Raw genomic sequence first — 26,026 nt, 5'->3', positions numbered from 1 at the left:
AAAGGAATCCAAAGAGGACTACACCAAGACACATCATAATTAAAATGCCAAGAGCAAAAGACAAAGAGAGAATCTTAAAAGCAGCAAGAGAAAAACAGTTAATTACCTACAAGGGAGCACCCATACGATTGTCAGCTGATTTCTCAACAGAAACTATGCAGGCCAGAAGGGAGTGGCAAGAAATACTCAAAGTGATGAGTAGCAAGAACCTACAACCAAGATTACTCTACCCAGCAAAGCTATCATTCAGAATGGAAGGTCAGATAAAGAGCTTCACAGATAAGAAAAAGCTAAAGGAGTTCATCACCACCAAACCAGTATTATATGAAATGCTGAAAGGTATTCTTAAAGAAGAGGAAGAAGAAAAAAGTAAAGATAAAAATTATGAACAACAAATACATATCTGTCAACAAGTGAACCTAAAAATCAAGTGAATTAAAAACCTGAGGAACAGAATAATCTGGTGAATATAATAGAATCAGGGGCATAGAAAGGGAGTGGACTGATAATTCTCAGGGGGAAAGGGGAATGGGGGGTGGTTCAGGAAGAGACTGGACAAAAATCATACACCCATGGATGAGGACAGTGCAGAAGGTGGGGTGGGAACCGGGTGGAGGGGAGCTATGGGGGGAAAAAGGAGAAACAATAGTAATAATCTGAATAAAGCTTTATTTAAAAAAAGAAGAAGAAGAAGAAGAAGAGCCCAGGATTAGAACTCACAGTTTCCACCTAATTATTTGGCTCCCTGAACTCTCCCTCCCAGGCTGGTCTCACTCAGCACAGCAGTAAAACTGACAGATTCACTCGTAAGCTGGCAACCACAATCAGAGCCATCATCTGACAGGGCATGTACACGAGTGAGTTGAAGACTGACTGGTGGAAGGCGGCAGGCCTTTAATACTCACAGCGTCCCCAAAGTGTCACATAAATGCTCCAGTGGGGATGGGACTTTGAGATACTAGCAGCTATGGCAAGGACACTAAATAAGAAAATCTGTCTTCAGACCAAAAGAGGTGTATGCTCTATAGGCACGGGGATGAGTTTCTATTTCATTAAATCCCAATGAACATAAAATGAGAAACTTTATTACAGATTGCTTACTGTTAGCTTGGAAACTACTGGTAAGCCGTTTATAATGCCAAAATGCATTTTTCAGCATAGTAGTCTCCAAGGCTAGAGCGTGGCTTTAATATCCAAAGACCAGCTGTTGGACTTTATTAAAATAATTTTGTTTTAAAAACTGCAAAAGATGTAAATACCTCTTCCATGTACATCTCTTCTTTAACAAACTGAACTGCCCAGAGGTAATTATTATTAACAATTTGTTGGATATTCTTCTAGACACTGGGGAAGCCACCCATTGTCTTCACTAGCAGAGAGGTGTGGACAAGGAACCCGGAAGGCTGGTGACCCTTGAGCTCTGGCAAAGGTCAGGGCTGTACACCCACTGTTTAGTCCAGACAATGGTAGCTGAAGCAACTTCCCCACCAGACAGTCATATAAATCCTTACTGAAAAGATAGTCTTGCCTGTTACAGGAAATTGCCTGCCTAAGGGCTATAGGTGTATCCCAAATTGAATAAAAGGATGACGAGGCCGGAGCCCAAGCAGAGTCCTTCCTCTTGAGCTGGACTCCCGCCTGGTCCCCCAATATTTCCAAATTATTGTTTCTTGTCTCGTCTCTTTCATTTGCGTGCGGCCCCTCTTCCAGAGCCCGAACCCTGAACCATGCAGGAGGTGGGAATTCACATCTGGCGCCCAATGTGGGGCACCATAAATTAACTTCCCTTAACCAGTTATCTATAGTTGACGCAGGTACAACAATCAAATGAGGACCTTTATTACCCTCCTGATAGAGGTATGCCAGGAATGCAATGGCTTGAATAGTTTTTCCTAGGCCCATTTCATCTGCCAAAATGCCATTGATCCATGCTTTATGTACCAATGCCAACCAATTCAAACCAACCTTCTGATAGGGCTTGAGTGATAAACTTTGATTCAAAATAGAGGGTTGTTCTATGTTCCATCCACCTCCATTTCCAGTGAGCATGGTAACTTGTTTCGTCAATTTATTGGAAATGTCTTCACATTTGTTCATAAGTCTTATAACTACATCTCTTTCTTGGATCAATGTTTTACCGTGCCATATCAAATCTTCTGATAAGCCATTAGTTTTGGACATCTTTGTGAACAGAGCTTCCCAACTGCCGGAAACCGATCATTGTCCCACTAATAGATGTGGACAGGAAACCAGGAAGGCTGGTCAACAACCTTAATTGCTCTTATCACTCACTGTTTAGTTGAAACATTGTTAGCTGAAGCAGCCTCCACCTCTGTTTCTCCTACATAAATTTCTGTTATTGGAGTTTCCTGCCTAAAGGTTATGGGCGTATCCCATAGTCTCAATAAAAGGGATTGCAAGGCCAGAGCAAGGGCTCCCGCCTGGCCCCCAATATTTCCAAATTAATACTTTTCCAAGTCTCTTTTCATTTGTGTGCAGCCTTCTCCAGAACCCGAACCCTGAACCGGAACCCTGAACCACGCGGGACATGAAAAGGGGTTCCCACACCCAACTATTTTTTTTTTTAATATATTTTATTGATATTTTACAGAGAGGAAGGGAGAGGGATAGAGAGCTAGAAACATCGATGAGAGAGAAACATCGATCAGCTGCCTCCTGCACACCTCCCACTGGGGATGTGCCCGCAACCAAGGTACATGCCCTTGACCGGAATCGAACCCGGGACCCTTCAGTCCGCAGGCCGACGCTCTATCCACTGAGCCAAACCGGTTTCGGCTCCACACCCAACTATTAAAGGGCCGGAGTTCTGTTATCTTCTGAGCCTTTTTCTGAGAACACTGAGGAATCAAAATAAGTTCAGCAACTGAAGCATCTTTAATGAAGTGAAGAATTTTACCTTTATAGCCATCCTCCATCACTTCTTCACCACTACTATAGACCTCATCTAGTGAAGTACCTGCATCAGAACCTGAATCATATTCAGAGTCTTCAGTAACTCTCTTCGGATTAAATACATTTTTTTTTACGTTTCTTGTTACAACCATTTTGTGCTTTCATGGCATATTTCTGTTTTAGTTTTGCTTTAGCTATACTTTTAGGGTAATTTTGACTTCTTGAAGAAACTTCTTTTCCATTTAGAAACTTTGTGAAGCATATTCTTGATCTTCTGCAAACATTTTTAAAGATTCTAAGGCTTCTGTGTACATCCATTCATGTTCCTTGAGTACATCCCTTAGTTTCTTTCTACCCAAATGGGGAAATTCCTTTTGTAATTTCAATATAATACTTTCCTGCTTTTCCCAATTATTGCTAGATTCTGCAGACTCATTTGATTCCTCTCCATGATCCAGTCTCTTCTTTTTTATGGGTTGATTATCATTAAATTCATCTTCCTCATTTGTGTCTGAAGAAGAAGATAACTTTCTTTTCCTGTGTCCACCACCTGCATCACCAAACATGAGCAAGGCAGCAGCAATTGCTCCATCCACTGTGCTGGTGGATTCAATCAATTTAAGTAAATCATTGTCACTTCTTTGTGGGAACAGTTCCTTCAAGGTCTGAAGTTTAGCATCTTTAAGGTCTTCCAATTCCAAAAGGTCTTCCAGTTCTGAAATATCATTATTTCTACCTGTCATGGCGGGAAGGCCTTGGGACTCTTCATCTTCAGATGGCTCAGAAACTATAATCAACTGTGTCTTTGTTGAATTTTTTCTCTTGAACTGTATTGGAGCAGTTTGGAGAAACAATATCTTCACTATCAGAAGACAAATCAATATATTGTATTCCTCCTTGATTCTTCAAATATGATATACTTGGTTTTCTTTCATTTACTGTAGTTTCTGGAACACTAGAATCTTCTGTTTTTTTCAGTTATATCTGAATCAGGGCTGCCTGCCCTGCTAACCTACCCTTCAGCATTCTCCTCTTTGGCACTAAGAGAAACTGGTGAAAAAGGGCCAGGCTGGGAGGGTTGAGGTGTTGATCCGGGCGGGCGCTTCCTCAATCTTATTCCTTTTTTCAAAACGAAAACAGTCCAGGTTGAAAAGATTCATATTGGTAGCAACCACCACCCTTTGGGATTGGTAGTTTGAAATGAACTATCCCAGCACGCGCGGGCACGTCCCCCTCTTACTCCCCTGCAAGCCGCGCACCCGCCCACGGTGAGCGGCGCCTGCAGGACGGCGCTGCTTGCCTGGAAAACTGACGTGCCAGGGCCCCTGGCACCGCGGGGACACAAAGGGGCCAAAGACTGAAAGCAGGGCAGGCTGAGCTGGTGGGCACCCGCCCGGAAGTTGATGCGGCGCGAGCCCTGGCACGTAGGACGTGTGAATTCACAAGACACTACTAAACATATAGGAGTTGGCAAAAGTAGGCTTACAGTTGTATGAGAAACAGTTTATTTTTATATTATTTATTAAATATTGTATTATTTATTTGTATTAAAACTGTAAGTCTACTTTTGTCCACCCTTGTATGCAAAATACACAAGCATATGCACATATGCTTTAAAAGGGGGCGGAAGGGGGCCATGCCATACAAACTCTTCTGCAATATGCTCTTTCATTTTATTATCTTGGATATCTTTCCATTTCAGTACATTGGGATCCACCCTGTTTCATCAATTCTAAGAAGCACTTCCCAAAAACACACACACTTTTAACATTTCTGAAATCAGAATGTTTCTTATTATCAATGGTGTCTTACAACTGCCATCAGCCAGGTAGCAGTGTGGTAGAATTGTGTGAAAACTTTCCATTTTATCTTGTCTGGTAAAATGAGGAAGACACCAGCATCCAAGTATCTAAGAATAGTACAGTTAACATTCATCTGCATTGTCCACTCATAAATGTATATAATTTATCTACTGCTGTATCACAAACTAAATTCTCTGCAGAATTGCTAAATTAAAGATTAAGCACATTAAAAATGTAAAACTATTATTAGAAATACCCATTTCCAATACTGGGTATTAATGACATAACAATGTTTAAAAATATTCATTAATCTCAAAAAGCTTGAAGGTTTTAAATCACTTTTTAAAAATATTTTAAGATAATTTTAGATTCACCTGTAGTTGAAAGAAATATTAGAGCAATCCAGTGTTCCTTTACCCAGTTTCCTCTAATGATAAACATTTTTTAAAAATATATTTTTAATGATTTCAGAGAGTAAGGGAGAGGGAGAGAGAGATAGAAACATCAATGATGAGAGAGAATCGTTGACCAGCTGCTTCCTGCACATCCCCTACTGGGGATCGAGCCTGCAACCCTGGGCATGTGCCCTTGACCAGAATCAAACACCGGACCTTCTAGTCCACAGGCCGACGCTCTATCCACTAAGCCAAACCAGCTAGGGCTAATGATAAACATTTTGCAAAACTACAGTACACTATCACAACCAAAATATCCACATTTGATCTTTGTCCCTGGTTCCTGGCACAATTCTTAGAATTTCCTGAGTGATAGGAATGCCTTATTTATAACAAGCCCCTTAACCTTATCCAAGTTTATGCTATAAAGTGACTATTGGTGGGCCCCTAGAGAACTTCAAAATGGAGGCTGGTAATCTCAAGAGGAACTAATCATGTGATTAGAAGGTTAGAATGTTCAGCCCCATTCTTTGACTTCCAGGGAGAAAAGAGGGGCTGGAGATTGAACTGAATCACCAAGTCAATGATCTAATCACTTGTGCCTACATGGTGGAGCCTCCATAAAAACTCCTAAACAATAAAGTCTGGAGAGCTTCCGAGTTGGTGAATACATTCACGTGCTGAAAGGATGATGCACCTTACCTCTACAGAAACAGAGGTTCTTGTACATAGGACTCTTTTAGACCTCACCCTTTATACATCCTCATTTGGCTATTTATTTGTGTCCTTTATAATAAACTGATAGTAGGCACAGCATTTTCTTGAGTTCTTTGAGTTGTTTTAGCAAGTTACTTTAAATTTATAGCCAAGTTAGTTAGATGGTGTGGGTAATGTTGGGGACTCGATACTTGAAACTAGCGTCTGATTGATTCTTGTAGGACTAAGCCCTTTAACCTGTGGAGCCTGATGCCACCTTCAGGTAGTTAGTGTCAGAATTGAATTGTAGGATACCTCATTGGTATCAAAGAATCAGAGAATCAGAGAACTGGTTGTTGATTCCATACTACATTTTGGAATGGCAAAAGAAATGAAGTACTGATGCATGCTACAAAATGGATAAACCCTGAAAACACACTAAGTTAAAGAAGACAATCACTAAAGATCACATTTGCAATCATATAAACACAGAAAGTAGACTACTGGTTGCCTAAAGCTAAGGAGGAAATTTAGAGTGACTGATAATAGGTAAAGAATTTCTTCTGGGGGTGACAAAATGTTCTCGAATTAGACAGTGGAGGTTGTTGCAAAACTCTGTGAACGTACTAAAAACCACTGTATTGTACACTTTGGGTAAAATGTATGGTATGTGAATTCTATCTCAATAAAACTTTGTTTTTTAAATATACTTTTATTGATTTCAGAGAGGAAGGGAAAGGGAGAGAGAGATAGAAACATCAATGATGAGAGAGACTCAATGATCGGCTGCCTCCTGCATAGCCCTTACTGGGGATCAAGCCAGTAAACTGGGCATGTGCCCTGACCAGGAATCGAACTGTGACCTCCTGGTTCCTAGGTTGACGCTCAACCACTGAGTAAACACCTGCCGGGCTCAATAAAACTGTTTTTAAAAAGAATGTTATGACCCTAGCTGGTTTGGCTCAGTGGATAGAGTGTCGGCCTGCAGACTGAAGGGTCCAGGGCTCGATTCCAGTCAAGGGCAGATGCCAGGGTTGCGGGCTTGATCCCAGGGGGCATGCAGGAGGCAGCTAATCAATGATATTCTCTCATCATTGATGTTTCTATCTCTCTCTCCCTTTCCCTTCCTCTATGAAATCAATTAAAAATATTTAAAAATAAAAAATGTTATATAAATGGAATAGGAAAGTGTATAATCTTTTGGGATTAACTTTTTTTATTCACACTAATTCTCTGGAGATTGATCCAGATTGTTGCACATATCAATACTTCATTTTCACTGCTGAGTAGTATTCCATTATATGGATGTACCACTGTTTAAGTTATTTTTTAAATCAATATTGAATGAAAATGAGCATCTTTTAAGATATTTATTAATCAACTATTTTTTTCCCTGTGAATTCTTTTCATATCCTTGGCTCCTTTCCCTACTTCACCCTTTTATTATGAGTCCTTTGTCATAGTACGACAAATTCTTTGTCTCTACTTTGCTTATGATAATTTTTGCAATGCAGCTTTTTACTTTTATGCAATCAAATATTATTCTATATTTTCTTCTAATAATATCTTATGGTCGCATTTTTCCATTACAATCTTTAATTTATTTTAGCACAAGAAATTAACAAGTTGAGTCTTTGGATCCACTAGCAGTGTGATGCAGTAGAGAGCCCATAAGGCTAGAAATCAGACTTGGGTTCTAGTACTTCCTGTGCCATTACCTAGCTAAATCACTCTGAGCAGGTTACCAGTCTATAAAACTTGCCTGTTCTACTTACAAGTGTTTTGAGAAACAAATAAGATTATACATGTAAAACAGATTCTCCAAAAATATTCAACAAACATTTGAACCTATCAATATGTAAAAAAAAAAATTTAAAGCATTTTACATATGTATTTGTATTGGTTATAATACTATTTCCTTTCCATGTACATAAATGGAAAACTCAAAATGTTAGCCTTAGGGAGTTAAGTATCTTGCCCTCCCCCAAATCCTAAGACCAAAGAGGTCAAGTGACTTGCCTGGGGTCACAGGTGAAATTTGGGCAAGAGCTGGTTCTGGAAGTGAATCAAAGTAGCTGTACCCCAACCCTCCCTCCAAGTCAGAGAGCACCATTCTTCTGAGTTATGATGTGCTAAAAATTAACTGTCATCTCTTGTCTGTATTCATATCTCTACACAAAAACAAAACTATCTAAAAATGTAGAGCCTATAATTAGGATGTGGTGGGGTTGACAGCAAAGGCAATGCGGTGGGAAGGCTAAATTTCAAGTTATAGACTCCCACCTTGCTTCCGACAGCCTGGGATTTTGATAAATGCTCCATAGTCTGTCACCATAGCAACCTATAAAGACAAAAAAGAAAAGAATCAATGTCTCACAAATGAGTCTCTCTTCTGTAGCATTTAACCTAGTCTCCCTGAATTTCTACTTGATATTGACTGCCTGTCTGCTGCAAAACTGCCTAACAGTGATGTTCTGTCAAACATTCTCTTTATTTTGTAAAAAATTTAGATTGACAAATATGTGTGAACTCATTAAAAACATTGGTGACATTGGACTATTGTCAGATGCTAAGACAGTACCCAGGAATGCCCGAATCCCACACCAATTAAAATCTCCAAAGTATGTGAACAAAAGGAACAAACAGCAGAAAACCAGGTAATAAAGTTACACTTTACACTAGGTGGGACTGATACCTCCAATCCAATATAGAGAACTCTAACAATATGGGATAGATCATGTAGGACATCCCTTTTTCCTACTTCAAATCAAACCAGACCAAACAGCCTATGGTTGTATGGTTAGTTCACTTCAAATCAGAGTCTGAGTTTTATCAAGATAATTAGAGAAAAAGCCAATACACAGACAGCTGAAACAGAAAAGATATAATCAGAGAGAGAAAGAGCTGTCCTCAATTCTTATACAGAGTTGGCCTAAAATAGATGGAGGGGTTAGAGGTTTGATCAGTCTATGTACTACAGTGCAGTATGTAATAGAATGAACGACCCAGATCCCTTGCCAGTAATTCATTATTCCAGACTACTTCTCTCTCCTCCCCTCTTTCTTTAGCCCACCCTTCTCACCTGTGGATTGGGATTAAAGTTGTCACTACATACTATATCTTAAATTCATTATTACTTTTGTAAAATATCCAATACAATCTTAAACATATAAACTTTACTTTTTTCAGAGACTTTAATTAGTTGTTCACTGTTTCAGCTTCACAATTATAAGGCGATGGAATAAGACAACATCTGCTGTACTGGTATTCACTAATATGTAATTAACTAAAGGCCCGGTGCACTCAGGAGGCATCCCTCAGCCCGGCCTGCGCCCTCTCGCAGTCCGGGGCCTCTGGGTGGATGTCCACCTGCCAGCTTAGGCCCGCTTCCCAGGGGATTGGGCCTAAGTTGGCAGTCAGATATCCCTCTGGCAGCCCAGGAGCTCTCAGGAGATGTCCGACTGTGGCTTAGGCAGTCGGACATCCTTAGTGCTGCCAAGGAGGTGGGAGAGGCTCCCACCACTGCCCCTGCGCTTGCAGCCATCAGCCCAGCTTGTGGCTAAGCAGAGTTCCCCCTGTGGGAGTGCACTGACCACCAGGGGCAGCTCCTGCGTTGAGTGTCTGCCCCCTGGTGATCCATGTGCGTCACAGTGACCGGTCTCTGCTGTTAGGGTCAATTTGCATATTACCCTTTTATTACATAGGATACTCACACTACAAGTAAAACACTATCTAAAGTGCTTTATAGAATCCTCATGATAGCAGATGATGTTGATACTGTTATAAAGCTCATCTGATAGATGACAAAACTGACGCGTGGAGAGACCAAGTTACCTGACCAATGTTCCACTCTAGTAAATAACAGTACTGGGATCTGAACCCAGGGAGTCTTAACTACACTAAAACTGCTTCTGCGTTCTCTTTAACTATAAAATCCTAGCAGCCAAAAGCAATGTGACAGGTGATATCTTATCTGCTCCTGGCAACAATCTTAGGAAGCATAAAGGGTAGATTCCTATGTTGCAGATAAGGTGAAATAGCATAGGTGTAGAAAGAGCACAGGCTTTGGAGTGAAAGATGTGACCTTTAATCCCAGATCTCCCACTTCTTACCCGTGGGATCTGAGCACAACTTGCCTTTCAAGGTCTAAGTTCCCCTTGTACTCACTTTGCTGCTGCAGGTAACAACTGATGTACATAAAGCACCGAGCACTGGTATCTGACACCCAATGTACATTCAATAAATTTTAGCTTTTTAAGAATTTACAGTCCAAGACATTGAAGCACAGAAAGGCATAAAACTAATTTAGATACAAGATAGGCACAGATCCTAGGTCCCTCGACTCCTGGTCCAGTGCCTCCTACTTTACCAAATAGCATTACTACCCACTTCAATGTTAGGATAAAAATAGATTAAAATTTCCATTCTCCTCATTTGTTAATGGGGATATTGGGACAAAGCACTTGAACCAACTCTCTAAGATAGAGCATTAAGAATGAGTTAAGCCCTGACTGGTTTGGCTCAGTGGATGGAGCGTCGGCCTGCGGACTGAGGGGTCCCAGGTTCGATTCCAGTCAAGGGCATGTACCTGGGTTGCGGGCACATCCCCAGTGGGGGTCGTGCAGGAGGCAGCTGATCGATGTCTCTCTCTCATCGATGTTTCTAGCTTTCTATCCCTCTCTCTTCCTCTCTGCAAAAAATCAATAAAATATTTTTTTTTTAAATTAAAAAAAAAAAAAAGAATGAGTTAAGCCCTGGCTGGTGTAGCTCAGTTGGTTGAGCATTGTCCCATGCACCAAGAGGTCACCGGTTCAATCTCCAGTCAGGATGCATGCCTAGGTTGTGGATTTGATTCCTAGTAGGGGTTGTGCAGGAGGCAGTCAATCAATGTTTCTCTTTCATCAATGTTTCTCTCTCTCTAAAATCAGTAAAAACATTTTTTAAAAATAAAAGAATGGGTTAAGAACCAAAAGTTTGAAACTCCTGTTTTACACTGATGAACATACTATGCTGGGGTAGGGACCAGACAGTCCCGCCAAAAAAAAAACAGTATAATCAGGCAGGTAATAGCATTTAAAACCAAAACAAGGTGGAACTGGAGGAAGGATCTTAGAGATTAGCTAGTTCAATCCCTTCATTTTTCAAATGAGAAAAGTGAAGATTAGAGACATGAAGTGCTTACCTAAGTTCACATGGTCCTCTATAAAACAGGACCACGTGGATAAAAAAGGTGACTTGAAATTTTACTTTATTTTTAAATATATTTTATTGATTTTTTACAGGGAGGAAGGGAGAGGGATAGAGAGTTAGAAACATTGATCAGCTGCCTCCTGCACACTCCCCAATGGGTATGTGCCCACAACCAAGGCACATGCCCTTGACCGGAATCGAACCTGGGACCCTTGAGTCCACAGGCCGACGCTCTATCCACTGAGCCAAACCTGTCAGGGCTGAAATTTTAATTACAATACAAGCAACCCCCTTCTTTCTGAATCAACCAAAGGCACTTGTTCCAAGGTTCTAGAAAAAGAGCTAAGATGTCTCATATTGGGTAACATTATTAAAGGGCACAACACTCCAACAAACTTAAAAGTAGCAGCTGGAAGCTGGAACCCAAATCACCTTGCTGTTGTTAATTAAGACAATCTCACTTGTCAGTCCTGAAGCTCCAGTGTCACATTATGATCTTCTGAAGAAATATTATAATAGACCTTAATTTGGCCTCTCCCAAAAGGAAAGGTTAATGTGCTCCAGAACTGATGCACTCAACTGTTCAGTTAGAAAAAGGCCTATTTCCAGCACCAGGTGTTTCCATCACTGTGTCTCCTAGGATGCAGAGTTGAAATTAATAGAATGGCACCTGCTGTAAATGATCACACAGTCTGCTCTGGTGTCTCCAGAATAATTAGTCAAATAGCGTGTGTATGTGTGTATCGGGGGAGGGGTGGGATTCAGTAATCATCTCAAATAAACTTAGGTCTTGGGTAAAATGAATTTACCATCTTCAGATTAGAGGTTGCATTGGCCTTGAAACTAGTTATCTCTATAATGTAAATGAGGAATTTGAAGCTCAGAGACATTAAGTTACTTGTGCAAACTCACAAAATTAGAAAGTAGTATGACCAGGTAGAGAACAGAAGTATTTTAACTTCTAGTCCACCTTACCAACACCGATCTCCCTCAGCATTTTTGTTTTTCAAATACAAGGAAAGTTTATTTAGAAAGTCACAGAGGTAGAAAAGGTGAGCCAGCTGGGCTGTGTGGGCTCAGGAACAAGTTAGAGGCAAAAGAAGAGCCCTTGGAGCTTAGGAGAGCGAGCGAGCAGTGTGGGTCTTGAGGGAAGAGGAGGAGGTAAGGTGTGTGCATGCAAGCTCCAGAGGGAGCCCCCCTCAGTATTTCTTTAACTATGGCTAGGCTAAGCCAAACCCCAATTCCCACTGCTATGCTTGTATCCCCTACCATACTTAACGGACAAGAAAAGGATGAATGCTGGCTTCTCAGCTATTTGGTCACTGGGCCCTTCAGTCCTGCTCAGCCCACTGAAGAGAACTTCTGGGAAATGGGCTGCACCACTAGTTTCTTCAACTATAGGACCTAAGAGACTTGGGATCAATTTAAATCAAACATTTACTGAGCACCTATATGAAGGAGGCCATGTTGGGTACTTTAAAATAAAAACAACTTTAAAAAAAAGTAATGCCTAGCCTATTTTAAAATGAATTTGAAGTAGTTGCCAAGATACATGAGACAGCCATGGCCTCTGCTCTCCACTAATTCACAATCTGGTGAAGGAGACACACATGTACAAGTAAAATAATACAAGGCAGACTATACTTAATACCATAATAAAGGTACAAACAAATGACCATAGAACAACCAGATTTACCATTTACCTTCCTCTTATACCTCAATTCAGTCAAGAGTTCTCTTGTGGGTCTTTCAGTTCCTCCATGCACTTATGTACAGTAGAACAATCCCAACTGCAGAGTAGCAGAAAGCAGACTCAGAGAGAGAACTTTAGAATCCCAGCTTTGCCATTTATTAACCATTTGAACACTACTTAACTTCTGAGAACAGTTTCCTTACCCATAAAATGGGGTCAACAATTTCTTGGGAGAAAGTGAATGACAGAATGTGTGAAAGTGCTGATTTACATTAAGCTTACAAAAATGTTTTTGAATTTTAATGTAACCAGGTCTTCTTTGTAAATATTAGGCACTCATTAAATATTAGTTGGATGAATATTCTGAAAAAGTTTCTTATTTCCAATTTATCATGAAATTTCTCTATCCTTAATTCCAGTTACTTCTAAACCATTACTTTTCAAAATGTGCTCCTGAAATTCTAAGCTAGAACTGTAAAGTTCCCTCTGAACATTACTCTAGCCCAGCCATCACCAACCGGTGGTCCGCGGACCACTGGTAGTCGGTGAGGTTCGAAAGGTTGGCGACAGCTGCTCTAGCCCATCCATCCTGATAGTAAAATATAACACCTACACTAATACAAGCCCCAGCTCATATAAGCAAAAGCTGTAGGTCAGGAGCCACTTAACTGAAAATCTGATTCAGTCTGTGGAGGGCAGAGAACTCTTCTCTTTCTTTTGTGCAACACCCGACAAGTCAAGGCTTGTCAGAAAAATCAGTTTCATCTCCGATGCTACCACTTCCTTTTCCTGAGCCCTGGTACCTTGCCCTTTAGGGGTATGATGGGGTTTATTTTATTTTATTTTTTTAATAAATCTTCATTGTTGAAAATATTACATATGTCCCTTTTTTCCCCCTTTGCCCTCTCCAACCCCCTGGTACTATGGTTCTTAAAGGTCAAAGGCTCTAACAGCAAAGTTGTTTGCTATTTTTTTTAATTTATCACCCTTTATATCTTGACTGTTATATTACAGGTTGGGATAAACTTAACAAAAATCAAGAGCCACAATTATCTATAATCAACTGAAAGTCACAAAGTGTGTCTTCAAAGGCCTAACATTATGAGGAGGTAAAACTTTTATCAACCCACGAAGCAAGTATAAATGCCAAAAAAATTATATAGTTAAAATACTATAGGCACTCATAAGACACTGAAAACAATTTTTTCCCTTTACTTTTGCTTCAAAAGGAGATAATGTTAATGAATTCCTGCCATGTCTTAGGCATTGTGTTTTAGATGACAGCTTATTTAACCATCATGGCAATTCCATGGAAGTTGTTCTCTCAATTTAATAAATAAGAAAGCTGAGATTCAACTGATCAAGTGATGGTCTCAAGGATGACATCCTATCCTATCCTATCCTATCCTATCCTATGTAATAAAAGGCTAATATGCAAATTGACTAAACAGCAGCACGACCGGTCGCTATGACGTGCATGGACCAACAGGGGGGCAGATGCTCAATGCAGGAGCTGCCCCCAGTGCTCAGTGAGCCAGAAGCCGGACTCATGGCTGGCGAGCACAGTCGCAGTGGCGGGAGCCTCTCCCACCTCCGTGGCAGCTCTAAGGATGTCCAACTGCCGGCTTAGAGCACAGGCCGGGCTGAGGGACCGCCCCCCCCCCCAGTACACAAATTTTGTGCACCGGGCCTCTAGTAGTAAATAAAAGAACTAGGACTGGAATCCAGGCTTTGTCCTGTTCAAAGCCTCTACTCTGAAAACAAATACAATCTGGGATTAAGATAGACAACACTGAACAAAACAGACAGGGCTCTGCTCTCATATAGCTTAGTGTCATGTGAGGAAGACAAACATTAAACAAGTACACAAATAAATGCAGGATGAGTCTGTGTACTCATAGTGGAAAAAGATCTCTAAGGAAATGACATTAAGTCCAAGACCTAAAAAATAAAGAGAAGTTGGTGGGGAAAGTGGAGTTAGAAGCAACAGTATATGCAAAAGTTCTGAGAAAGAAGCAAGCTTATAATATTCAGAGCTGTAAGAGCGACAGAGTGGCTAGGGGACAATAGATAAAACAACACTATCAGATTAGATAGAAGTTAAGTCATATAAGGGTCACGAAAACAAGTTTGAATGTATTCAGTATAATGAGAAACCTAGAAAAGCTATGAGAAAGCAGCATGGTCCAATCTGTTTTTAAAATGCTATTCTGGCTATGATGTAAAGAACAGATTGGAAAGAGGCTACAACAGAAGTAAAGATCCCAGTAAGGGCCAGGGAAGAGATGGAGAGCTTGAACTAATGGGATGCCACAATAAAGAAGTACAAAGACCAGAGATATATCTGAGAGGAAGAAATTATAGGACTAATGGACTGGAGCGGGAGGGAACATCAAAATCAAATTAAGAGGAAAAATCAAAGATAATGCCCAGATTTCTAGTGTGGGTACATGAATAGGCAGTGGTTCCATCTGCTGATATGGGAAAGACTAGAATAGATTTTGTGAGGAAATTAAAAATTCTATTTAAAACATAAATCAGCCCAGCTGATGTGGCTCAGTCGTTGAGCACTGACCCAGGAAACAAGAGGTTACTGGTTCAATTCCAGGTCAGGGCACATGCCCGGGTTGCAGACTTGATCTCCAGTAGGGGGCATGAGGAGACAGCAGATCAATGATGTTTCTCTCTCATCTCATCGATGTTTCTATCACTCTCCCACCTCTCTCTCTAAAAATCAATAAAACATACTAAAATAAATAAAACGTAAGTCAGAGATGCTATGAGATATCCAAATGAAGACGCCAAGTATGCAGCTAGAAGTCTGGAGCTTAGAAGGGGTACAGGTGATGGCCAGATGCTCCACTAGCCCTTCCCGTTTTAATGCTCAAGATATTCTCAAATGACAGGAGCTCCAAACCCAGGTACTTTTCACCCTCAATCTATACTTAACATAAATGGTACGTTTTCAAAGCCCAAATAATATACCTCTCCTTGGAAAATAGTGTAGAGAGCAGGCAAGTTCTCCATGGTCTCGGGTCTTCCTGAATTCATCCTTAATGTTCTATGGCTCCTCCATATCTCTTCTGCTAAAGCTAATTCAAATGTACTGTCACAAAGAAATAAGACAGACAACAATTTGAGACATCTGCATTAAAGAAGAAAAGTACAGACAATCCGCAGCTATTCTCTACAGAGTAATAACATAGATTTAACACCATGTACTTTTATCCAAATCTCTTTTGTCTACTCTAATTGTGGAGAGTTTTAGAAACCTTGATCTTATTTCTTTTCATTGTGATACTTACCCAAGGCCATCAGTCTGCTATTTTGTTTCTTGTTTTTTAATTGCTATTGTTGGTATTCTTTTGCCAAGGAAAGGTTTTGGGGGATGGGGGGTAAATGAATCTTTAAAAGAAATGAAACAGTAATAAGAGCTAACATTTATCAAGCACTTACTATGTCCAGGCACTATGCCAACCTTGGGCAAACTACGGCCCGCAGGCCGGATCCGGCTGTTCTATCTGGTTCTCTTGCTCTCCCCTCCGCTCCTTTACTTTGAATTTATATTAGTTCACACAAACACTCCATCCATGCTTTTGTTCCGGCCCTCCGGTCCAGTTTAAGAACCCATTGTGGCCCTCGAGTCAAAAAGTTTGCCCACCCCTGCACTATGCTCAACACTGGACATCCAGTATCTCTTTTAACCCTCAAAAATCTCAAGATATAGGTTCTATTATTATCATAGTATATAGATGCGAAAACCAAGGCTTCTGGAGGTCCAATCATTATGCCTATGCCAAAAAGCCAAGAAATGGTAGAGACAAACTCTGGCTGACACCAGAGTCCACACTTTTAACCACTATGCTTACTTTTTCTCCTGATAAATTGAAAACACACAAGCTCATTTTAAAAGTTCACACAATACACCCAGCCAGTGTGGCTCAGTGGTTGAGCTTCGACCTATGAACCAGGAGGTCAGGGTTCCGTTCCCAGCCAAGGCACATGCCCAGGTTGCCAGTTCGACTCCCAAATAGGGGACGTGTACAAGGCAGCCAATCTATTCTATCTCATCATTGGTTTTTGTCTCTCCCTCTTCCTTCCTCTCTGAAACCAATAAAAATATTTTTTAAAAATATTAAAGTTCAGACAACACATTAATATATATATACACACATACATACACACACACACACACTAATGGCCCGGTGCACGAAATTCATGCATGGGGGGGGATGTCCCTCAGCCTGGCCTACACCCTCTCCAATCTGGGACCCCTCGAAGGATGTCCTACTGCCCGTTTACAGGGATCAGGCCTAAACTGGCAGTCGGACATCCCTCTCGCAATCCAGGACTGCTGGCTCCTAACCACTCACCTGCCTGCCTGCCTGCCTGCCTGATTGCCCCTAACCACTCTGCCTGCCAGCCTGCTCGCCCCCAACTGCCCCCCGCTGCCGGCCTGCTCGCTTTCAGCTTTCATATTTTGAGTTCACTTTTTGTGTTTTTCTTTGCTTTTTACTATTTTTTCTCTTTTCTGCTTTTGACCTGTTTTCTCAACAGATTCATGACTAGAATTCAAAAAAGAAGTAGCATCTTTCTAAGACAGTTATTCTAGAAATTGGACGGGAAGGAGGGAGGTTGGACCACCAGTTGGCATTTGAAAGTCTCCTATCTTCTGATCTGTCCAGCACATAGTAAGGCTCTGTTCACTCATTCAAAAAAACTTCATTTTACAGATGAAGACACTAAGACACACAGAGGCTAAGTAACTTGCTCAAAATCACAAACCTATGAATGATGCTGATGAGATTCAAATCCTATTTACAAACATTTTTTTCTTCCCTTTTTAAATTATGAAGTTCTTCTGAGTATTCTTGCACATTAGCATACCCTTCAAATTTCTAGTGCCTAGCAGTGTAAACTCGACTACTAAAGGTTCTGACGTAGGCGATCTTACATCTATGGCTCAATTACCACCAAATACAAATTACTCTCAGATTTATATTTCCAACAAAAATCTCTTTTCTGAGTTCCAAACCCACATTTCAAACTGCCTCCTGGATGTCAAGAATGATTTCTCCCTTCCCCTGTCCAAAAAAAACACACCTACCCAGTTGCCATAAGCCAGAAAACTAGGGAGTTACATTGAAGTCCTCTTTCTCCACTCCCTGAATCCAACCCATCAGGGAGTCCTACTGATTTTACCTCCTGTATACACCCTTAGAATCTGTCCAACTCTGCATTTCCACCAACACCTCAGTCCTCATTCCCAACAGTGTATCTATCTGTCCTCCATCTATTCACACTAGCCAACCTGACTGATCGAGCCCTCTCCCCACCGCACTCCCCACTCCCCATCAAAAATAAACCACCACCAACAAAAACCTCATCCGTCTTTCCGTAAAAGCTACAAAGTCCTGCAAGGTCTGACCTCCACCCGCCTCCAGCTTCATCTTGTACCACACTCCCCTTCACCTCCCCTTCATTCCCTTCCTACTGGCCGCCCTGGCCTCTGTGCTTTTTAGTCATTCTCCTCCCACTGTCACAAGGCCTCTGTACACGTTGTTCTCTGCATGGAATAGTCTGCCTTCCTCTCTTCACCCACCTCATTCGAATTCTCCCTTCAGGCATCTTCTCCTCAGAGAAGCTTCCCTGCTTATTTCAGGCACTCGGAACACCAGGTGCCTCTCCGAGGTCGCACGCATTTCACATTTCTTAGTGAGACACTTTAACATTTGTTTCCCCCACCAGACTCAAACCCCTGAGAGGTCAGGGATCATGTCTGGTTCACAATGTAACCTCAATGCTTTGCACAATAAGTATCAGTTGGGCCGGCAGGAGTCGGGCATTTTCTTCACCTCCGTCCCTCACAGGAGCACAGAGCAGGCCCTAGTAAAAGGCTGGCAGAAACAAGCCGGCCTCCTCAGTCAGGACCCTAGTGGAGGCTGGGAGACAGGCCTTTTTTCCCTGGGGGCGCCTGGCACAGGGATGGACACAGAAGGCGCTCGCTGAAGGCAGCCGTCGAGGGCCTCAGGCAGCCGCAGAGACCCCATAGCTCTGCTCCAGCCTAGAAAGGGAACCCCGGCTACCGCATACTCGAGCTGGGACATCTGGGCCCGCCTCTGCCCCTAGCAATCAAAACTTCGGCCGAGAAGGGCAGGCTCACACCACACAACCGAGGCACCGCCTCCAGATTCCGCAGCCGCCCGCCCCCGACCTCCCTCAGACTTACTCGGCGTCCGCTCCGGTCTCCGCGCCGCTGCATTGCGCGAAACACCAAAACCCAGTCAGCGCGCTCCCACCCACAAGACACAGCGTGCCGAGGCGGGGCTCCAGCCCTATCCACCAATCCTGGAATCGTACTCTCGTGACGTCAGAAAGACCTGACCAATAAGAGGAGCCCATCCGTGGGCGCTGAGAGTATTGGAAGCCGATTGGCCTCTCCAAGCCGGATGTTCTAGGAAAGGACTAAGTCGGAACCAGTCGCGCGGGGGCTGAGGGTGTCGAGCCGTCCGTGGTGGTGTTGAGGAGATCGGCTACCGCCATGATTGAACAACAGAAGCGCAAGGGTCCAGAGTTGCCGCTGGTTCCAGTCAAGAGGCAGCGGCATGAGTTGCTGTTGGGAGCGGCGGGGTCGGGCCCCGGAGCGGGACAGCAGCAGGCGGCGCCGGGAGCCTTGCTGCAAGCGGTGAGTGAAGGAGCAGGCGGCCTTCGGCCCTCAGCTCATCTTCCTCCTTTGAGAGCTACACCGGGTGGTCCCGCATCGGCCCTTTCCGCTTACTGTGGGGCGGTACGAAAATCTCTACCTGGAGTTAAGGCAGAAAAACACTGTAAAAACGGCCGACACCTTCCGATACTACATACGTTTCCCTGTTTGACACCCGTTTTCAGCGTCTCGATCTCCCTGTGAGATGGGTTAGAATTAAAGTTAAGGATCCTTATTTTGACCTCAAAATCAAGATCAAGGTTTTCATATCCTAAATCTTCCAGGGATTCAGCATAAACATTCAGAAAAGTTGCAAGAGTGGGAGGATGGAGAATGAATGAATGAATGAATGAGGGAAGGAATGAAATTAATGATCTGGCTCACTTTGGGCAAGTTGTTTTTCCCTGTATTTCTCTACACTATTAATAACAACCCAAGAATAGTTAATATTAATTGAGCCCTTGTACTAAGTTGTTTTATTTTAAATGAAGACTCCATTGGTAACAGCCTAAGCGTTAGGAACTGTTATTCCATTTTGTAGATGGGAAGACAAACTCTTACCTAGTAGTGATGGAAACATCTTAAACCCAGACCCATTTTTATTTTATTTTTTTTTACATTTCTTGTAAGATAGAGGTAGTGATCATACCTCTCCTATTAGCCTCAGATAAAGAAGCATGTGTCCTCAAATCTGGCTGGCACCATTTCAAAATAGATCTACAAAGGGCTACCACTTGTGCCACCTCCATCAGCAGTTCCTGATCTAAGCTATTACTATCTCACCTGGCATTATTGCAGTAGGGTCCTAACTGGTATTCCTGTTTCTACTCCTGGGTCGTCAGTCTATTCTCAAACCAGCAGCCAGAGGAAGCCTTCTGAATGTCAGATTCTGTTACCCTTTGCTGAAAACTTTTGGTGGCTTTCCACTTCACTCACAGTAAAACCAAAATCCTTACAACCTTTTGTCCTTTTTGCCTCTTTACCTTTCTGATCTACCAATTTTCCATGGCTCTCACTTGCTCCAGTCACACTGGTTTCTGTGCTCCTGCCTAAAAGTGTTTGCATTTGCTGCTTCCTTTACTGGAGTACTCTTCCAAATGTTCATCTGGTTTATATACTCAGATCCTCCAAATCTTTCCTCAAATATCACTTTTTTAGTGACGGCTTTCCTGGTCCCCTTTAAATTGCAAAGCCCAGTACTTACTAACCCACATTGCTGTGTTTTTCTTCAAAGCACCTACAACCATATATATATTTTACTTGTGTTCTCTCTCTCTCTCCTTCTCTTCCTGCTTCTCACTCGAAAGTAAACTCTGTTTATTTTCCCAGTGCCTACAACAGTGCCTGGCACATAGTATTTCTTAAAATAAATGAATAAGCTGGAAACTACTGAAGAGATTTGGGAATTATTAATAATGTACTTGTTCATCTACCTAACAAATATGAATATCAGCCCAGGTTCCAGCGTATGGCACAAGCCTACACTTAATGTCAAGATCATAATCAAAAGGCCTTTCCCCAATAATCTGTTGCTCAGTTCAATCATTTACTCATTCATTAAATGAGCTAGAGATTGGGAGAAGAGTGTTGAATGACACAGGCAGGATCCCTGCATTCACAGAGCTTCTTTTCTAGTAAGGAAAAAGGCAAAATGTGTAAACCAATACATAAGGAGGGAATTTCAGGTAATGATAAGTGCAGTGAGGGGATACAGTAGAATTAGTGGAACACAGAGGGGAAGTTGGGTGCTGCTTGAGTTCGATTGATCAAGGTAAGACTTTCTAAACAGGAAACATTTGAAAAGAGCCAAAGAGGAAAATCTAGGGGAAGGGGATTCCTGTCAGGGGCAACAAGTGTAAAGATCCCGAGGTAGAAATGAGTTTAACATGTTTGAGCAATTAGAAGTTGGCTATGAGACAGGAACAGGATGAGGGGTAGGAAAGCTGGTAAAGCAGGCAGACTCTGGTAATTTCAGCAGGAAAGTATCAAATTGGAGGCATAAAATGTGAGAAGAGTTGCAGTTCTCTAGATCGGGAGAAATCCACTCAGTCATTGTTTCCCTTGTCCTTTCCCTACATCAACTCCCTAATTTTCAGCTTCCTTTGCCAGTATGCAATGACTATCCTGTATTTCTCTTCTTTGTTTAGGGGCCTCCAAGGTGTTCCTCCCTTCAAGCCCCAATCATGCTTCTCTCAGGACATGAAGGGGAAGTGTACTGCTGCAAGTTTCACCCCAATGGATCCACCTTGGCATCTGCAGGATTCGACCGGCTGATATGTAAGGCATAGTGTTTGAATCTGGAATAATTGCTGTCTGCCAAATAGTGATTATTTTTTAAAATCTTTGGTGCCACAGAAGGTATCAGTCTGACTTGGTCACATAACAAACTACATGGTCGTGAAAATGCTGAATGATCTTGATTGTAGAACTCAGAGTCCATGTAGTAAATACAGAAGGAATTATGTTACTGGTTGGAAAGTGAGTTGCTCTAGTTTGAGAATATCTTCCTCATGGAGGCAAATCTTGAGCTGATTTAGCAAGATAAGAATTCTAGGCTTAATGACTAATCCTATATCCTGTCTAATCAAAGAGTAATATGCAAATTAACCATCACTCCGCCAAGCCCACAAGCCAATCAGGAGCGAATATGCGAATAAACCCAACCAAGATGGCTACGGCCACAGAGAGCAGGAGGGAGGCTTGGGTTTCCCCGGCAATGGAGGAAGCCAAGCTTTCCGCCTGCCCTTGCCGGCCTAGACCTCCACTCAAGGCTACAAAGTTTCAATGATAGAAGATACATAAACCCAAACAGAAATGGCGGCAGCCACGGAGCTGGAAAGAGCAGGAGGCTAGGGTTGCCCCCAGCAATGGAGGAAGCCAAGCTTTCCGCACACCCTGGCCGGCCCAGGCCTCGCTTAAGGCTACAAAGTTTCAATTACAGAAGATACATAAATCCCAATAGAAATGGCTGCCACCTCGGAGCAAGCAGAAGGCTTGGCTCCACTCCAGGCTACAAAGTTTCAATTGTAGAAGATAAATAAACCCCAGATGCCAGGGCCTCTGCTTGGGTCGCCAGGGGGCGTGGCCAGCCTGCAAACCACCACAAGCCCCTCGCTAGGCCGCCCCATGCTCCAAGGGAACCCCCACCCTGATCCAGGACACCCTTCAGGGCAAACCAGCTGGCCCCCACCCGTGCACCAGGCCTCTCTCCTCCTATCTAATAAAAGTAATATGCAGATTGACCATCACTCCAACACACAAGATGGCTGCCCTCATGTGGTCAAAGATCCTGCCCCCATGTGGACACATGATGGCCGCCACAAGATGGCCAGCAGGGGAGGCCAGTTGGGAGGGACCAGGCCTGCAAGGGAGGGCAATTGGGGGCAATCAAGCCTGCAGGGGGGGCAGTTGGGAGGGACCCAGGTCTGCAGGGGAGGGCAGTTAGGGGTGACCAGGCCTGCAGGGGAGGGCAGTTAGGGGAAAACAGGCTGGCAGGGGAGCAGTTAGGCATCAATCAGGCTGGCAGGGGAGTGGTTAGGGGGTGATCAGGCTGGCAGGCAGAAGCGGTTAGGGGCAATCAGGAAGGCAGGCAGGCGAGCAGTTGGGAGCCAGCAGTCCTGGATTGTGAAAGGGATGTCCGACATCAGTCCCAGATTGAAGAGGGTGCAGGCTGGGCTGAGGAACACACACCCCTGTGCATGAATTTCGTGCCCCAGGCTTCTAGTACACTAATAAAAGAGATAGGATTGACCCTTACGCCCTCGCACAAGATGGCTGCCCCCATGTGATCAAAGATGGCTGGCAGGAAAAGGTAGTTGTGAGTGATCAGGGCAGCAGGGGAGGGAGGGCAGCTGGGGGGGGACCAGGCCTGCAGGGGAGAGCAGTTAGGGGCGACCATGCTGGCAGGGGAGGGCAGTTGGGGGGGACCAGGCCTGCAGGGGAGGGCAGTTGGGGGGGACCAGGCCTGCAGGGGAGCAGTTAGGCGTCAATTAGGCTGGCAGGGGAGTGGTTAGGGGGTGATCTGGCTGGCAGGCAGGCGAGCGGTTGGGAGCTAGCAGTCCCGGATTGTGAGAGGGATGTCCAACTGCCGGTTTAGGCCTGATCCCAACTGGCAGTCGGACATCCCCCAAGGAGTCCCAGATTGGAGATGGTGCAGGCTGCACTGAGGGACACAGTCCCCACCCCCCTTGCATGAATTTCTTGCACCAGGCCTCTAGTGGGAGTAATAAAGAGAAAGAGACCATTTCTTTTCCCCGAAGGTGAGAGACCCTCTTGGCTCACTCTCAGAATCTTAGCATATGAGAAGGAAGGGGGACTCTTAAAGTGGCAACTCACTTGGATAATATATCTGTACAACATTAGGATCTGCTACCAGATTCTCAACTACTAGTCAGGAAAACCAATTTTTTGAGAAATAGGTAGAGAAAATCACTTTGGGGGAGTCATGAGAAAAAGTGAAAAGGAAGGTAACAGAAGCCTCTGGCTTTATTTCTTCTGCCATTTGCTGCATTGTGAGATGAAATTAACTCTTTGCTTATAACTCCGTACCTCAGGGTGGATGATAATTGTCTGTTTTGATTTAGGTGTTCTAATTCTATGAAACTTAAACTTCCTGGTGGTCAAGCATCTGGAAGGCTTAGGCATCTTTGTAGAACATTTGTAACTACCTATATGTACCTTATTATGTATAGAGGTGTTCCTTAATAATTCTCATAAAATTTTACTCCTCGCTAGAGCAAGCTCACTGAGGATAGCAACTGTGTCTATTCATTTACCTCGTTTTATCCCAGTACCTGACGTGTTATAAGTACTTACTACATGTGGATTAAGTAAATGTCAGATAAAATCATTGCCATGTGACCTTCAAGTCATTTGTGGCTTCCTCGGTTTTCTATAAGTGCTGCCGTTTTACAGTCTGTTTATATTCATAGGAGATGAGCAATAGTGAGTGTCAGCTTTTTTAATATTAAAGGAAATTTAAGATTTAAAAAATTATATCCACTAACTTTTTACCTTATGAAATGTGAAAATATTGCATTATTTTTGTTACAATGTCAGGAAAATTGGCCCAGTTGATAGAACCAATAGTGTTCTAAGCACTATTGTTCTGATAAATTCATAGGTACCTTTTCCATGGCCAGTAATAAATTCCTTTTTGCCTAGCAATGCTCACAGAACTCCTGTCTCCCTAACAGTGTTGTGGAATGTCTATGGTGACTGTGATAACTATGCAACATTGAAGGGACACAGTGGAGCAGTGATGGAACTGCATTATAACACAGATGGCAGGTGAGTATTCTGCATAGTGGAATGACAGCTGCTACTTACACTAACTCTTCTTGGCATCCTTTTACTTTGATCCTTGAGTTTTCTCTCAGGAGACCATGCTATCAAAAACAGCTGCATTTGGGCAATTGCTTTATTCTATCACTGTCACGCCAAGTAAGGTGTTTATTGTTCCTTGTAGGCATTTAAAAATACATCATCTCTATCATCTAATATATCAACATCTCAGACAAATTTTTTTTCTTTCTTTAGACATAAAACAAAATAATTTTTATATGTATAAATTAGCTATTTTTATTATGAAAGGAATAAAATATTATTTTGAGAAACTAAGGAAAAAAAACAGAACAAGGAAAAAATAGCCCATATTCCTGCCAGTCCAAAGAGAATCCTATCTAATAAAAGAGTAATATGCAAATTAACCATCACTCTGTTACACCCACAAGCCACACCCATCAGCCAATCAGGAACTAATATGCAAATAAAACCAACCAAGATGGCTACAGCCACAGAGAGCAGGAGGGAGGCTTGGGTTTTCCCGGCAATGGAGGAAGCCAAGCTTTCTGCCTGCCCTTGCTGGCCTAGACCTCCACTCAAGGCTACAAAGTTTCAATGATAGAAGATACATAAACCCAAACAGAAATGGCGGCAGCCACGGAGCTGGAAAGAGCAGGAGGCTAGGGTTGCCCCCAGCAATGGAGAAAGCCAAGCTTTCTGCACACCCTGGCCGGCCCAGGCCTCGCTTAAGGCTACAAAGTTTCAATTACAGAAGATACATAAATCCCAATAGAAATGGCTGCCGCCACGGAGCAAGCAGAAGGCTTATCTCCGCTCCAGACTACAAAGTTTCAATTGTAGAAGATAAATAAACCCCAGATGCCAGGGCATCTGCTTGGGTCCCCAGGGGGCGTGGCCGGCCTGCAAACCACCACAGGCCCCTCGCTAGGCCGCCCCATGCTCCAAGGGAACCCCCACCCTGATCCGGGACACTCTTCAGGGCAAACCAGCTGGCCCCCACCTGTGCACCAGGCCTCTATCCTATCTAATAAAAGAGTAATATGCAAATTGACCATCACTCCAACACACAAGATGGCTGCCCCTATGTGGTCAAAGATCCTGCCCCCCTGTGGACACAAGATGGCCAGCAGGGGAGGGCAGTTGGGAGGGACCAGGCCTGCAAGGGAGGGCAGTTGCGGGGGGCGATCAAGCCTGCAGGGGAGGGCAGTTAGGGGTGACCAGGCCAGCAGAGGAGGGAAGTTGGAGGCAACCGAGCCTGCAGGGAAGGGCAGTTGTGAGGGAACCCAGGCCTGCAGGGGAGGGCAGTTAGGGGCAATCAGGCTGGCAGGGG

General features: G+C 43.1%; 2 protein-coding genes and 1 pseudogene across 3 annotated transcripts in view; 1 reads left to right on the top strand and 2 right to left on the bottom strand.

Annotated features, from left to right (window-relative positions):
* Positions 1-18,989, bottom strand: part of ZCCHC17 (zinc finger CCHC-type containing 17) — a 52,715-nt gene extending 33,726 nt beyond the window's left edge. The window contains exons 1-3 of the mRNA XM_080654497.1: positions 18,919-18,989; positions 15,675-15,795; positions 8,090-8,147 (exon numbers count right to left, since the gene is read on the bottom strand). Of these exons, the coding sequence (XP_080510623.1) occupies positions 8,090-8,147; positions 15,675-15,740 (124 nt within the window). The 5' untranslated portion in view covers positions 15,741-15,795; positions 18,919-18,989. The remainder of the gene's footprint in view (positions 1-8,089; positions 8,148-15,674; positions 15,796-18,918) is intronic.
* Positions 801-4,073, bottom strand: LOC308242553 (SWI/SNF-related matrix-associated actin-dependent regulator of chromatin subfamily A containing DEAD/H box 1-like; annotated as a pseudogene). The gene is made up of 3 exons: positions 2,803-4,073; positions 1,749-2,203; positions 801-811 (listed from the first exon to the last, which is right to left on the bottom strand). The product of its transcript is annotated as an SWI/SNF-related matrix-associated actin-dependent regulator of chromatin subfamily A containing DEAD/H box 1-like (transcript).
* A 151-nt stretch (positions 18,990-19,140) lies between the features above and the next one.
* SNRNP40 (small nuclear ribonucleoprotein U5 subunit 40) overlaps positions 19,141-26,026 on the top strand; it is a 29,429-nt gene continuing 22,543 nt past the window's right edge. Inside the window, exons 1-3 of the mRNA XM_080655201.1 lie at positions 19,141-19,374; positions 21,540-21,669; positions 24,588-24,681. Of these exons, the coding sequence (XP_080511327.1) occupies positions 19,231-19,374; positions 21,540-21,669; positions 24,588-24,681 (368 nt within the window). The 5' untranslated portion in view covers positions 19,141-19,230. The remainder of the gene's footprint in view (positions 19,375-21,539; positions 21,670-24,587; positions 24,682-26,026) is intronic.

The sequence above is a fragment of the Plecotus auritus genome, assembly GCF_963455305.1.
Source record: "Plecotus auritus genome assembly, chromosome: 2".
Lineage (NCBI taxonomy): Eukaryota > Metazoa > Chordata > Mammalia > Chiroptera > Vespertilionidae > Plecotus > Plecotus auritus.
This window is presented reverse-complemented; position numbering and strand designations above follow the sequence as displayed.